The 15,817-nt window shown below is 41.3% G+C and overlaps 1 protein-coding gene across 4 annotated transcripts in view; it reads right to left on the bottom strand.

Moving 5' to 3' along the window:
- Positions 1–15,817, bottom strand: part of SLC26A5 (solute carrier family 26 member 5) — a 46,375-nt gene that overhangs the window by 24,872 nt on the left and 5,686 nt on the right. For 3 of the 4 annotated variants that reach the window (XM_073328528.2, XM_073328531.2, XM_073328530.2), the window contains exons 2-8: positions 11,524–11,688; positions 8,053–8,268; positions 7,720–7,859; positions 5,085–5,195; positions 4,332–4,516; positions 3,538–3,702; positions 1,856–2,008 (exon numbers count right to left, since the gene is read on the bottom strand). In XM_073328528.2, the coding sequence (XP_073184629.1) occupies positions 1,856–2,008; positions 3,538–3,702; positions 4,332–4,516; positions 5,085–5,195; positions 7,720–7,859; positions 8,053–8,207 (909 nt within the window). In that variant the 5' untranslated portion in view covers positions 8,208–8,268; positions 11,524–11,688. The remainder of the gene's footprint in view (positions 1–1,855; positions 2,009–3,537; positions 3,703–4,331; positions 4,517–5,084; positions 5,196–7,719; positions 7,860–8,052; positions 8,269–11,523; positions 11,689–15,817) is intronic. The other variant, XM_073328529.2, reaches the window with a different exon arrangement.

Genomic DNA, 15,817 nt, shown 5'->3' with positions numbered 1-15,817 from the left:
CCGCCCCATCCAACCACCCCCTCCCCTAACCGCCCCCCCCCCCGGGACCCCGTCCTCTATCCAACTGTCCCTTGCTCCCTGTCCCCTGAGTGCCCCGACCCCTATCTACACCTCCACCCCCTGACAGCTCCCCCGGGACCCCCCCCCAGTCCAACCGCCCCACTCCCTGACTGCCCCCCAGGACTCCCTGCCCCTTATCCAACCCCCCTGCTCCCCGCCCCCTTACCATGCCGCTCAGAGCAGCAGGAGCTCACAGTCACGCCGTCCACTAGGAGCAGCGGGCCAGAGCGCGGTTGGTGCGGTGCGCTGAGGCTGCAGGGGAAGGAGGGACAGGGCTGAGGGCTAGCCTCCCTGACTGGTAGCTCAGGGGCCAGGCCGGACAGCCCTCAGGACCGTAATTTGGCCACCTCTGCTTTAGAGCCTACAAGTCCACTCAGTCCTAATTCTTGTTCAGCCAATTGCTCAGACAAAAACAAGTCTGTTTACATTTGCAGGAGATAATGCTGCCCGCTTTTTATTTACAATATCATCGGAAAGTGAGAACAGACGTTCGCTTGTGATTTTTGTAGCCGGCATTGCAAGGTATTTACATGTCAGATATGCTAAACATTCATATGCCCCTTCATGCTTCAACCACCATTCCAGAGGACATGGTTCCATGTGTTAATTCAATTTGTGACAGAACTCCTTGGGGGAAGAATTGTATGTCTCCTGCGCTGGGTTTTACCCACATTCTACCGTATATTTCATGTTATAGCAGTCTCAGATGATGACACAGTATGTTGTTCGTTTTAAGAATGCTTCCATGGCAGATCTGACAAAATGCAACGACGGTACCAAGGTGAGATTTCTAAAGATAACTACAGCACTCGACCAGAGGTTTAAGAATCTGAAGTGCCTTCCAAAATCTGAGAAGGACGGGGTGTGGAGCATGCTTTCAGAAGTCTTAAAAGAGCAACACTCTGATGAGGAAATTACAGAACCCGAACCACCAAAAAAAGAAAAATTAACCTTCTGCCAGTGGCATCTGACTCCGATGATAAAAATGAACATGTGTTGGTCTGCATGGTTTTGGACAGTTATCGAGCAGAACCCATCATTGGCATGGATGCATGTCCTCTGAAATGGTGGTGGAAGTATGAAGGGACATATGAATCTTTAGTGCATCTGGCATGTAAATATCTTGCAACGCCATCTACAACAGTGCCATGCGAATACCTGTTCTCACTTTCAGGTGACATTGTAAACAAGAAGTGGGCAGCATTATCTCCTGCAAATGTAAACAAACTTGCTCATCTGAGCGATTGGCTAAACAAGAAGTAGGACTGAGTGGACTTGTAGATTCTAATATTTTACATTTTGTTTTGTTTTTCAATGCAGTTTTTTGTACATAATTCTACATTTGTAAGTTCAACTTTCATGATAAAGAGATTGCACTACAGTACTTGTATTAAGAGAATTGAAAAATACTATTTTTATTTTTACAGTGCAAATATTTATAATAAAAATACATATAAAGTGAGCACTGTACACTTTGTATTCTGTGTTGTGATTGAAATCAATATATTTGAAAATGTGGAGAACATCCAAAATATTAATATAAATGGTATTCTATTATTATCAGCACAATTAATAGAGATTAATTTTTTTAATCACTTGACAGTCCCATTCTCAATACCTATAGGATTTAATAAAAAATGAAATATTTTCTATAGGCTTTTGAGAACCATCCTATAGAATGTATAGCAGGGATATACGTCACTATTAAATTTTACAGGACTTTTCCATGTATGCGTCACAGGTGAAATATTCTGTGTACATGCACAAAATGTAAAACTATTCACAACTGACTTACCACAATGATCTCCATAGGAATAGGAACTGGCAGTTTCTTCTTAAACCGGTCATTAATTTCTTTCCCACTCAGCAGCAAAACAATGCATGTTAATCCAACAACTAAGGTTGCAATGTTGGTTTTTGTGATATTTGAAAGTACAGCAATTAAACTCTGCAACATAATAAAATTCTGATAGTTATTCCATGATGATTTTATTTGTCCAAAGATATTTGTATTCAGTTGCTTAATAGTCTCTGTCCAGTAAGCTGCCCCGGGAAGCCAAGATGTGTGTTGCTATCTGGGTTTTTGCTTCTCTCCAGAGTATGAAAGCACCTCACAAATTGTAGAGAAAATACATACGATTTCCTCCACCTAGACTTTTTACTCCTAACAGTAAATATCTGAGTAAGGAGAATACGTTATTAGAGCAACTACTGGCCCAAAAACACAGGACATATTAAGCTGCTTTTGTGGCATTAATGTACATCTTTTTATGGCCAAAAGATGCAATACTAGAGTTTGTCAAGAATCGGGCACAAAATTTGAACAAAAGTCTTTTTCAGAGGGAAAAAATAAGTCTAAACACCGAGTTAAACCATACTTCAATAGTCTCAAGCAGTCTTTAGCAAGTCAAATCTGTTTAAAGCTGCATAAACAGTTTTAAAGCTGCTGGACACAATCAGCGAGGGTATCGTGGCAATGGATTATTTTTGGCTGGGTGACAGTAATCTTCCATATCGGCTGTTAAACTGACCAAAAAACCTAAAAGTTCTTTAAGTTAAAAACGTCTTAAAAAGAAACATTGCCCTGTAGCGTTAATAGAAGCAGTTACAAAAAGAAACCCACTAGGAACACAAATCCAAAGCCTTGCTGCAGACAGCTATGTAATTATAAAAGGGGATACACTATGACGGTTAAACAGCATGCTTGGAAAATATTATCCTTTTTCCTCCTAACTGCTTCAAGTGCTAATTCACCACTGGCTTTTTGATAGGTCACCTAAGCATCAAAGCTGAAAAGTTATCAGTGTCGTATCCCCAGTTTCTGGAAGGCTGGTTACGTTTACACAAATGGATAATTAAATCTATCTTAGGTTTTCTATAGCTCATTATACCATTGTAATTTTTAAGTGCTGCAACTTTTCTACTGGTGTGCCATTAACCAGTCCAAAGGATTGGGTCTCCTAAGAGATCAGAGGCTTCCAATATTCCTCTGCTCAGACTTCCTTGCTCTGGTCTTAAAGGCAGATACTGAATTACAGCAAAAACTGGTTTTCCAAAACTAGTGGGAGAGAGAGATTCTAATATATTTCAACTATCTGCCTGTTTATGAGAACAGACAAAGGGGCAACATGATGTGCAACGTGCATACAGAAACACAGCTGATAAGGGACATGCTCATTTAGACTTACAATTTATAACGCAGTGCACATATCATCTGATTTTTCAAAGCTCAGCTGTGTAGATCCATACACAATGGCTTAGCATACATTTAAAGTTACAATAATTAAATCAGAGCTTTTGAATATTTTCGAAACTGGAGTGCGGTGTCAGAGACATGTGGAGATTGGAAAAGCAGCTCAGGCTATATTGTTCATGTGTAGTACATGGGTAGTAGAAAATGGGAAATGACTGCCTGGGAAGGAGTACTGCAGAAAGGAATCTGGGGGTCATATGCTTTTAAGATAGTTACTTACTTACATATACAACTGAAAGGGCTCCACTGTAGCGCTTCGTCTTGATTCCAAGCAGATACTTTAACTGGGAGGTAAAGACATGAACTGCCGCGGCAGTAGTGAACCCTCGTACCAGTGGCTCCGTTAGATAGATGGCTACAAAACCAAACCGAAGGAGACCTAAAGACAACTATTGAAGAACAATAGGGTCAAATTATGCAACTTACCAGTGCACTCAATTGTAACATAAAAGTCAGCGCTGTAAAGAACAGAGCAGACCAGATTCCTGCCAACCCTGACTTCAAGCAAACCAGAGACAGTCCAAGCAAATCTAGGCTTTCCTTCAGAACCAATTCTACTTCCCCCTTTCTGCAGGAATAAAGTTTCAGTGAGCAACCTTCTCACTGACCCAGGCCAGTCTGAGGGGGTTCAGTACCATCAGTGCTAGGATGGAGTCGGGGTATAGGTCACACATATATAGACCTAGTATCCTATGGTTTATGGAAGGCTTTAAAGGAATAGTGAAAAGAGGTTTCCTGTCAGACCGGAGGTGGTAGTGGTGAAGGAGGAAGAGGATCTCTCTGATGTGCCTCAGCCAAAGCTGAGATGTCTGGAGAAATTCCCTGTTTCCAAGTTCTCCCTTAATCTTAGGTACATAGTTAGCATGATGCAGCTCATATCCCCCAGAACTGTGTTGGGGCATGAGCACTAGCATTTTACTGTAGGGTCTGGGCAGGCTCCATAACCTGGGACCCCCTATCACTGCAAGTTTGAGAGAATTGCCTGAACTTGCCCTACAGCAAGCTACAAGCATATTACCTGTATGATCCCTGAAAGCAAGGTGACGGCCACAGCTACCTTTACCCTCATGGCATCTCTGGCTTTATAGTTTTCAAGGAGATCAGTGCTATTGGTGGAATTAGATTCCATAATATTAAACATTTCATCAGGAGCTTCTCTGACAGCCACTCCACCAATCATCAGACTGATCACCGCAAACGTGCCTCAAATAAAAGACAGAGGAAAAATAGGTGCAAATTCTGCACGTCAGTTAGGACAAACTTACTTGCTTGTTAACTAGGGTTCCTTATACAATGGATTATCTCATGTTTTTACACTTTTGTGGAATTAAACATTTATCTCCAAACTATTTCAGAGTTTTCAATCTACAAAGTTGCATTTTTAGTAGTGAAATTTGCCCTTATACTCAGGACCAATACAGTGGTTTATACATTGAATAAACACTCCTGTGGCAGGTAAATATAATTATTTTACAGATGCAGAGAAATTAAATAAATTTGTCCAAGACCACATAGCTAGTTGGCAGCAAAGCTGGACTTCCTGGTTTTCATGCTCATGTCTACTCCACTAGCTACTGTTGCTTCTATTCCTTCTTAAATATATTAGATAAGATGACAGCAAACACAGCCTGCTGGCCTTTGAGACTATGGAAAGTACCTAAGAATTTCAAGTTTAATGAAGAAAAATAATCAGAAAGTTTGTCCTATTTATTTATTTTTACAAAGTATTATTTGAAAAGAAAACACTTCAATTGTACATAAAGAAAGATACCTATTGATATGTGTCTAGAGGTCCCAAAGAAGGTATATAGAAAAACAGGATAAAATGAAGAATATAGGCCAAATACCGGGGGAACAGCTGCCAGCAAAGCGTAGGCTAATCCTAGAAAACACAATCAGGGAGAAAGGGAGCCATGTTAGGAAAAAACAGAAAGGGTCTGTTTCAAGATAAAAACCACATCATCCCCTTAATGATATAAGAACTATTAAATACATGTAGCAAACATTTCATTTCACATATCCAAAGAGACATGAGGAAAGAACATTCTTCAACTGCACATTTAAATTTAGGGCCTGATTCCGCAACGCAGAGTGATCCTATTGAGGAAACAAGAAGCCTGCAATGACAGGCTTTGGGGGGTGCATGTATTTTTTAATGGACCATACCTTCAATCATCACTCCCTCAAGAAGCTTCGCAGAATAATAAAAGACAAAAGACTAGGACTTACCCGCTGAAGCATCCCATATTTGCTTTCCTTCCTTTGCGAAATGTGTGTGCCAGTCTTTACTGATTTACACTCAAACCACCACACTGGAATCATTGGTGTTGCACACTAGTGCAAGTCAACACAAATTTGGCTCAAATGTAGAATACAAGGGAAGGACCAAGCTGTAATCTCTTGACCTTATCACTGCCACTAGTAAATGAAGTAAAAGAACAGAAGCTTCTATTCTGTTGGTAAAGGAAAAGATCAGGAGTGTTCCTAGGAGCACTTGTAAATGCCAAAAGAATCATATTTAAAAAAAAAAAAGGAAGCCACAAAATGAAGAGCAAAGTTCACTGTTGCTCACCTATAAACCATGAGGCAGATAAGGCTGCTGCAGTTTGTGTTTCCAACACATAACAGACATATAATACCTTTGGCTAGAATATCTGAATGCTTTGTGCAGCTAGTGTCTCATTTGAAGTATTTTGAATGTTTATCATTAAATGTAAGTAAAGCTACAGATTTTATTTGATATGCTAAAAATAAAAAGGCTGCACCCAATGTAAAAATCCTTAAGCTAAACTGAGAAATGCACAAAACCAACAGAGTGCATACCCAGAAAAGGAATAAAAGCCTCTCTGACAACCTAGGGTTTGAACCTTCTATTACGTAGCAGCGATGACACCTGTAAAAGCTTCAGACAGAGTTAACCCTTTTTCCTTGTTCCTAGATTTGTCTCTATTCAAAGAGGGAAGAGTGATCTGGCAGCGTGATCTCAAACCAAAGATAAGGGAAGTCGCTTTTACTTGCTAACAACAGTGGTACTGGTAGTCTTGCAGAAGCACCCAAAGTACCAACCAGAATCAGGGTCCCATGGGGCTGGGCTCTACACAATCTCACACACCCGAAAAGCTATGCCTACACTAGACTTCCTTGGGAAGCCTCCCACTGCAGCAATCCCATTGGTGGCAGCAATGACCTGCATACTAGCATAGACAGTAGGTTAGTATTTTTACTTCTAAGCAGGTCTGAAAGACCTGGTGGCAAAACGCTGGTGGCCAGCTGAGTCTAGGCTACATGAGTGTTCCCACTGGTGCTGAAGTACCGGTGCTAGTGTAACAGCAAATACGGACCCCCTCCAAAACACACCTTCTACTAGAGTGGACAAAACATGGTTCCTGCCCTGAAGACTTTACTCCACTTGCAGGGAAGTGGAGTAAGACTTCCAAGTTATTTCAGTGCATTTCAATGGATTTTCACTCCTATCATCAAGCTTCTCTCCCTTAGTCTCCATGAAACACAGGAATCACCACTGACTACTCTGCACTGGCTGAGCACGGGAGAAGAAAAGGAGTCACAACTATGTCATGAAGGAAAAGATAAGGACCAATCTCTGGCACCTGATCTTGCTGAAAAGTTGCTCCAAGCAGAGGAGTCAAGCCCATCTTGCACTCCTCTGGCATTCCAGAGATGCTCTAGCTGCCAGTGACCTATACAAGTGTAGTGGAGAAGAGGAGACTTGCCACTACTCTTGGGATGAATAGGTGAGGAGGGAGTAATAATTAAGGTCTTTTATCAACATGGTATTTAAGCACATGCCTACCTTTAAGGCAGGTGAGTAGTTTCACTGACTTCAACAAGACTACTCACATGCTGACACACTTTGCACATATTTGATAATGGGCTCTTCAGTCTACAGAGAAAAGTGTAACATGATCCAATGGCTTGAAGCTTAAGGTAGACAAATTCAGACCGTAAATGCAGTGTAAACTTTTAACAGTGAGGGTAATTAACTGTTGAAACAATTTACCAAGCCTTTGTGGTGGATTCCCATCACTGGCAATTTTAAAATCAAGTCTGGTTGTTGTTCTAAGAAGATCTGCTCTAGAAATTATCCCGAGGAAGGTCTCGGGCCTGTGTTACACAGGAGATCTGACTAGATGATCACAGTGGTCCCTTCTGGCCTTGGAAACTGTGAATTGGGGTCAAGTTCTTTGGATTGGGTGCTCAGAGAGGAGGATTTCACTTGTTACCACTGTCTAACAAGATGTACAGCAGCACTTTAAATGTCAGCCTTTTCAACTGCTTTTCAGCATGTTGTGAAACACTACCACACAATCATCCAGGAGATCACTGCCACAACAAGACACACATGATGGTCTAAGAACGATAATAAAATTACAGACAGTTCTACTCACCTTGAGGAAGCTGCATAACCCCAGTGCTTATACCTGAGACTATGTCTCCTAACAAATATTCCTTCACTGGATAACGGGGCAGCCATTTTAAAACTGGTAAAAAACTGTAGAGATGAGACTTGGCTTTCTTGGAAGAACAACTGAAAATACAAAAAGGAAAAGAAGTGAGATCATAGAGGGAAATTAAAAAGATTATAGAGCCCACCCCCTTGCTATCAAGTTCTTGCAGACCATTGGGGTGGGTGTGTGTGAGAGAGAGAGACAGACAGACACCAGGTATGCAGATTAACTAAGTAAGAATTTGTAAGGCACTAGCAGATATAAAACTCATACCGACAAGAACGTGCTATCTTCTGGCCAAGAGACTGAGACATCTTTTCCTTCTTGTGCAGCTGTCCTTGTAAGAACTCTTGGTTATATACCGGTCTCTCCACCCAGTACATCTGGGTTTGCCCAAGGCCCTCGTCATGTTCTTGAACATGTTCCATTGTACATTTCAATTATCAGAAACGGAAGAACCACCACTCCAAAGTCTCTACAAAAAAAACCCTAGACACACATAAATGTACAGTTTAGCTTATTACTGTTATTTCTTAAACATCTAGTTTGGGGTTTTCTTTCAAGAAGCTTTAAGGACCACAGTTTGACTACTCAGATACTACAGTGATGAGTAAGGTAACAAATGCATTGATCAGACAGCTTGTATAGTGGCTGTAAAATCACAGTTGTGGTCTTTATTACACAGAAGTGAATATTTCTACATTTCTTTTTCAGGCAAAAATCTCCTGCATCAATTATTTTGTAAGTATGGAAACTCAAATTTAACATAGAGGGTTAAAGTCACTTTCAACTGTTCTTCCCCTTTCCCTCACCACAGTCTTTCTAAAGAGGACTGCAATAGTTTAAGGAGATGTGTTATTTCTGAGTTATTTCCTGCTACCTCTCCTTATAAATGGTCATTGTTAATAGGACTGGGAGCTGAAACTCAAATACAAATACAGATTCCCCTTTAAAATTCAGAAATTCACTTCTCTTTACTCCAAGCAGTCAGTCACTTTATTTGCCTGTCCATCTGCCTCCTTCCTCTAAAAATTTACCCTCTCTTATTTCAGCTAGTCTGACAATACTGTCTCAGGCAAGTAGGGGATGGAAGTAGGCACAATCCCCATTAACTTCAAAAGGCTAGTCTCCCAATGTCTGTGCCAGGTATTATTAATTCCCAATCTTGTGCTCACTGAAATCAATAGGAGTTAATTCCGAATGACAAAAGGTGTCTACAACCAACTAAAAATACCTGACTTCCAAGTTTCTTAATACCTTACAGGCATACAGTGCTCATCCTGTCTGTTGCTCTGCATAGCTTGTTTGTGCAAATATGGGTAAAAAAAAATTCCACTCTCATTCATGAGCAATGAGACAGAGCCATTAAACTATTAAGTAAATAGGACCTGGTCAATGTTAACATGTCAGATTGCAGAAAGGGAACTTGGATGGACAGGATAAAGCCTAAAAAAAGCAGCACTTTTTTCACATTCGTTTTTAAAAGTAAACAGCATGCATTTGCTTCACCTCAGTAACCTGAAAGTTGAAGAAATAGGATAGCACTGATTGCCATGAATGATGAAATGTTACAACACATTACGGTTAGATTCCCTGATCTGGCCAAGCTGTACCATGGGGGTGGGGAAAGAGTGGTTTTCAGCTGCTCTGGTCTCAGGGCTACCAGAGACCAGCATAGGCCCTGGTTCAAGTTAGGCCCCAAAGACCTAGTCCAGCGAGCAGGGATCACTGGATACATTTGTTTCAGGATTTCCCTTTGGTTGGGCCATGCCCCAGACACCAGTGACCAGAACAGACAGTAGTGTAGGAGTTCCTATGGAAGCCTCATCAAATTTTAGATTACAATTGGGCATTACTTTTCTTGTATGTCTAATTTTTAGGGTGAATGTATTTTAACTGTACAAACTAAGGCCCCAATCTCCCTCCGCCACACGCACACTTAGCTTTCTCCACACCAGTACTCCTACTGGCTTCAATGGGACTTCTCATACACGTAGAGTGACACATGTGACTAACTATTTGCAGGATCAAGGCCTAAGATGGTCAGCAAAAGAATCTACTGTTGAGGTACAGACAGATACATCATTAGAGCGAGACATGGTGAGGGAGAAGGAATAATCATTTTAGTCATAAAATGACCTTCCTTCCTCACCAATTCCCCTGCTGAGGATACAAACCACAAAAGAATATACTGGTTTTTATGGAACTTTCTAAACCACTCTCTTTAAATTTATAGAGCCCCCAATCAAAGCAAAGATACACCAGAGGTGGAGAGAAAAAGACTGATAGCAATGCAGAGGGAATTGTAACCACCATCAGGTACTAATCTAGGAGGATTATGAGTCACAGCTCATTATGGATGGTGGCCAGGTCCTAGAGAAGACACATTGCTTCTGACAATCTAAGGGCTGGACTCGTATCACATTTACATTATCGTAAATCTGGAGCAACTCCACTAACATCAAGGATGTTATATTTTACTTTATTTCTGACTTAATCAGGAGACAAATGAATTAAAGTGACATTTTGTATGCATCCTTATTTATATTTAACTTTTTTTATAGCATGGAAACTAATTTACTACCCAATAAGCTAGGCTCAAAGACTGCTAGTGACACTCATGTATAAAATGCTGTTCATTCATGCAGAAGACTTAGACCGAGAGAGGACATGTTACAATTACTTCCCTTGCCACTGAAATGTGAATATATATGCTATATACTGCACAGCAGGTTCAAACCCTAAGAAGCAAGTACACTGACAATGAGGGGACATGGAACAAATCTGTTAAATTCCAGCCTAAAATGTTCAAATGTGGATACAGGATCTCATTTAGTGTATAATCCAAAGCCTACTAGAGTCAGTGGAAAGGTACCCACTGACTTCAATGAACTTTGGATCAGGCTCTTAGTCCCCAATGCAGCAAAGTATTTAAGCACATGCTTATCTTTAAGCATAAGAGTAGTCCCACCGCAGTCAATGAATCTGATCATCACATGCTTGAAGTTAAATTATACTTAAATGTTTTGCTGGATCAGGGCATAAATGCATAGACTAAACAATTTACCAGCCAGACACACCCACAAAGCTAAAAAGGATTTGATTAGCTGAATACATGTTCTAACAGGATTTAACTATCCAGCATACACAAGTGCCACGATTGTCTCCAGTGTTAACCATTTTGAGTGCTAAGCAGTGCTTCATGTACTGGGAAGCGGAGTCCCTTAAACCAGCGGTTCTCAACCTTTCCAGACTACTGTATCTCTGTTTTGTCTTGTGTACTCCAAGTTTCACCTGATTTAAAAACTACTTTCTTACGAAATCGGACAAAAATATACAAAAAAGTGTCACAGCACACTATTAGTGAAAAATGGCTTACGTTCTCATTTTTAACCATATAATTATAAAATAAATCAATTGGAATATAAATATTGTACTTACATTACAGTGTATAGTATATAGAGCAGTATAAACAAGTCATCGTATGAAATTGTAGTTTGTACTGACTTCACAAGTGCTTTTTATGTAAGCTGTTGTAAAACTAGGCAAATACCTAGATGAGTTGATGTACCCCCTGGAAGACCTCTGTACGCATACCCCTGATTGAGAACCACTGCCTTAAATGATCTCTTTCACAGAGCTGCCCACAGAATTTCAAGGACCAAGAATCTTGCCATAACATCACACAGACAGACAATTAGCATCTCCCCACTACACCCACAAAATAATCAGTAGCACTGTTACCTGTTGAAATCTCTCTGTGGTTGAGTGGCAGCTCTTTACACTGTCCTGCAAAGGAGAGTGTGGATATCAAGATCTCTCTCTTCCCCTGGAGGAGAGGGAGTTCCTTACATCACCACACTCTGGTGACTCCCTTGCAGTTGCCTGTTGATAGAGAAGCAGTGGGCCCTGTTTCAGAGGAAAGATCATAAGGGGTGGGGGTGGGGGAAGAGAATCATCTTTGGGATTTTATAGGTCCAAACTATACACAATGAAAGGCTGCTCTCAGATAATGTGTGCTTAACAACAAAGACTGAATTACTATGCAATAAGAAAAAAAGGAGGACTTGTGGCACCTTAGAGACTAACAAATTTTTTTGAGCATAAGCTTTCGTGAGCTACAGCTCACTTCATCGGATGCATTCAGTGGAAAATACAGTGTGGAGATTTATATACACGGAGAACATGAAACAATGGGTGTTACCATACACACTGTAATAAGGAGAGTGATCACTTAAGGTGAGCTATTACCAGCAGGAGAGCGGGGGGGGGGGGGAGGAGGGGAAGGGAAGGTTTTGTAGTGATAATCAAGGTGGGCCATTTCCAGCAGTTGACAAGAGCGCCTGAGGAACAGCGGGGAGAGGGGAATAAACATGGGGAAATAGTTTTACTTTGTGTAATGACTCATTCACTCCCAGTCTTTATTCAAGCCTAAATTAATTGTATCCAGTTTGCAAATTAATTCCAACTCAGCAGTCTCTCGTTGGAGTCTGTTTTTGAAGTTTTTTTGTTGAAGAATTGCCACTTTTAGGTCTGTAATCGAGTGACCAAAGAGATTGAAGTGTTCACTACAAAAGGCTCCCCCTCTTCCCGCCTCCCCCCACCCCCCCCCAGCTCTCCTGCTGGTAATAGCTCACCTTAAGTGATCACTCATTACAGTGTGTATGGTAACACCCATTGTTTCATGTTCTCTATGTGTATAAATCTCCCCACTGTATTTTCCACTGAATGCATCTGATGAAGTGAGCTGTAGCTCACGAAAGCTTATGCTCTAATAAATGCCCAACTTGATTATCATACACATTGTAAGGAGAGTGATCACTTTAGATAAGCTATTACCAGCAGGAGAGTAGGGTGGGGGGAGACAAAACCTTTTGTAGTGGTAAACACCCATTTTTTCATGCTTTGTGTGTATAAAAAGATCTTCTGTATTTTTCACAGTATGCATCCGATGAAGTGAGCTGTAGCTCACGAAAGCTTATGCTCAAATAAATTGGTTAGTCTCTAAGGTGCCACAAGTCCTCCTTTTCTTTTTGCGAATACAGACTAACACGGCTGTTACTCTGAAACTTAAAAGGTAGTGGTTCTTTATCTGACTGAGAAAGGCCTGCTCTGGATGCTATTATTAACCTGAAGGTGTCAGAAGAAGTAGGACTCGTGCCACATTAACACCACGTGGCGAGAATGCTCTAAGGCTATCTCTACACCGCGTACCTTAAAGCGGCGCGGCTGTGCAGCTGCAGGTGCACAGTTGTAAGGCACACCGTGTAGCCGCTCTTTACTGCCAGGAGAGAGTTCTCCTGGTGACAAAATAAAACCACCTCAAATGAGGGGCAGTAGCTTCACCGCCGGAAGTGCGGCTCCTGCCGATGACGCGCTGTCCACACTAGCGCCTTTCGTCATTAAAATTTGTCGTTCAGGGGATATTTTTTCATACCAGAGCGACAAAAGTTTTTACGATGAAAGTGCTAGTGTACACAAAGCTTAAGTCAGTGACTCTCAGCCTTTCCAGACTACTGTACCCCTTTCAGGAGTCTGATTTGTCTTGTGTACCTCCAAGTTTCACCTCACTTAAAAACTACTTGCTTACAAAATCAGACATGAAAATACAAAAGCGTCCCAGCACACCATTACGGAAACATTGCTTACTTATTCATTTTTACCATATAATTATAAAATAAATCAATCTGAATATAAATATTGTACTTGCATTTCAGTGTATAGTATACAGAGCAGTATAAACAAGTCATTGTATGAAATTGTAGTTTGTACTGACTTTGCTAGTGCTTTTTATGTAGCCTGTTATAAAATTTGGCAAATATCTAGGTGAGTTGATGTACCCCTTGGAAGACCTCTGCTTACCCCCCTGGGTATGCTCTAAGTGATCCATGTTTTAAATCTCAGATGCTCCACCACGAAGCTTCAAACAATCTACACTGGCTTCTGGAAATTGCATTACAGACCAAATCCTGGTCTGGTTGAAGTTTGTGAGAAAACTCCATTGATTTCACTGGACCAGGATTTGGCCTTGTGTGAATGTTTTTAACTGTACAGATATATTGGATGGACACGAGTGGTGGAGCAGCTCATCCCTCATAGCCAAAACACAGCACACAGTGAAGAGTAACAGAGGCAGAAGTGTGAAATTATGTAGATTTCAGATATTTAATAGCTACACTTTTTTTTTTTTAAAGTGTCACAATAGGATAGTTTTGTTTCTTTTTTTCAGAACCACATATTCTGTCACCATCCAGTGGCACTGCTGGATTAGCCAACCTAAGAGGCACAGAAACAGCTCCCCTACAAGTCTTCACACACCTTTTGACTGCGTTAAACACAGCAAACATATTAACTCTACCAACACAATAAGCCTTCTTCTCCCAGAAGTACAGGTAGGTTTAATACGTTACACTAAATATACAGGAATGCTTTTCTGTTGGACAAATCCAAGTTAAACTTGGACTACAGCTCTTTGAAGTGTTATCTTTTAGTTTATAGGGGTGAAGGTCATGGCTATCAGCCTATGGACTAGGGGAAACATGCTGTAGCTCAAGACAACAAATGCCCCATTAAACCATTTATGGTTAATAAGAGATTGCAAAGGCTGTAAATCCCACATCTATTTAGGAAACAAAGTTATTTAAAGAAATACCTTAACTTTGTTACTATTTACTCTTTTTCAACCCCCTTTTCTTCTCTCCTCAGGTCTGATTCTCCCTTGCCCTACTTGTGCAGTTATCACACCTGTGCATAGTCTGTAAAATGCTAAAAACCAGTAATCACTTTTTACAGCAGCGCAAAAAGGGTGTAAGTGCTCAGACAAGGTGCTAGGCCATAGAGAATCAGGTCCCTTGTGTTCCTCGGGGTACTCTCCGTGGTCCCCCTCCTTAACTCGCTCTGCAGTTTAACTCATTTCCCAAATGGCTTCATTTATTCTGTGCAGATGACTCTCAAACCTACTTCTAACCACTCACATTTCATCCTGGATGTCCTGCAGTCCACTGCAATACAGCAAGGCAAAAATCTTTCCTGTCTCCCATGCTTGGAGTCACGTTTAACTCCTCTCCCCAATTCCACATTTTAAAAACCAGTTGGTTTCAAAAAATCCATTTGTTCACTTACAGCCCTGTACTAAAGCACCCAGCTACACCCCTATCTCCCCCACTTGCCTCTCTGCCCCACACACCAGTTCATCCAAAGTCACTTTCCTCATGCACTGCCCAGATCATATCACTCCCCTCTTTGAAACCATTTGTGATTTCTTAACCTCCATAATATAGTTCAAGCTTCTCACCCTCATCTTTAAGGCTCTGCATAAATCTGTTCCTGCCTACAGCATCACCCTCATTTCATCCTACTCCCTGTACTCATTCCCTCTGTTCCACCCAAGTCTCCTGACTAAACATGATTTCCTTTCCCCCCACTATCTCCTCTGTACATTCTACCATGTTGCTCCCTCTTGTCAGAAACCCCTCTCCTTCCAGCTACCAACCAGCAGCCTCTCTTCATGCCAATCTCTCTAACACACACACCTTCTGCAATGCCTACCCATGTCAAATCCACCAATGAGTGACCAGGGCTAAGAGGTGTGAAAAAAGTGGGGGTGATGTCTACCACTCCCATATCCGCCCACCCCCGTCCAGCAATTACTTCTGCCCTAAACCAACCCTCTGAACTCTGTCCAAGCTGTCTACATGTTTCTTAAAATGTGGTACCCAAAACTGGGCACAATATTCAAGCTGAGGCCTCACCAGTGCTGACTAGAGTGGAACAATGAACTCAGCAGATGAGCTCTGTAATGAATCAATGGGATCTGACCATGCAGAATTATTGCAAGGGCCCTGAATTTCAACTCAGCCCTTACTTAGGTAAAACTCCCACTGAAGGAACCCTGTAAGGACCTCAAGATTTGTTCCTACGTGTTTGTATTTCCTCTCTGAGGTCCAGATTGTGATACTACTCAGTCTAAGGGCAGCTTATACCACAGGTAGTATCATTGACTCCAGTGGGACTTCTTGTAGAGTAGGCTGATATTCAG

Source organism: Lepidochelys kempii, chromosome 1 (assembly GCF_965140285.1).
Source record: "Lepidochelys kempii isolate rLepKem1 chromosome 1, rLepKem1.hap1, whole genome shotgun sequence".
NCBI lineage: Eukaryota > Metazoa > Chordata > Testudines > Cheloniidae > Lepidochelys > Lepidochelys kempii.
The sequence above is the reverse complement of the archived record's forward strand: the minus strand, read 5'-3'. Positions and strand labels throughout refer to the sequence as shown.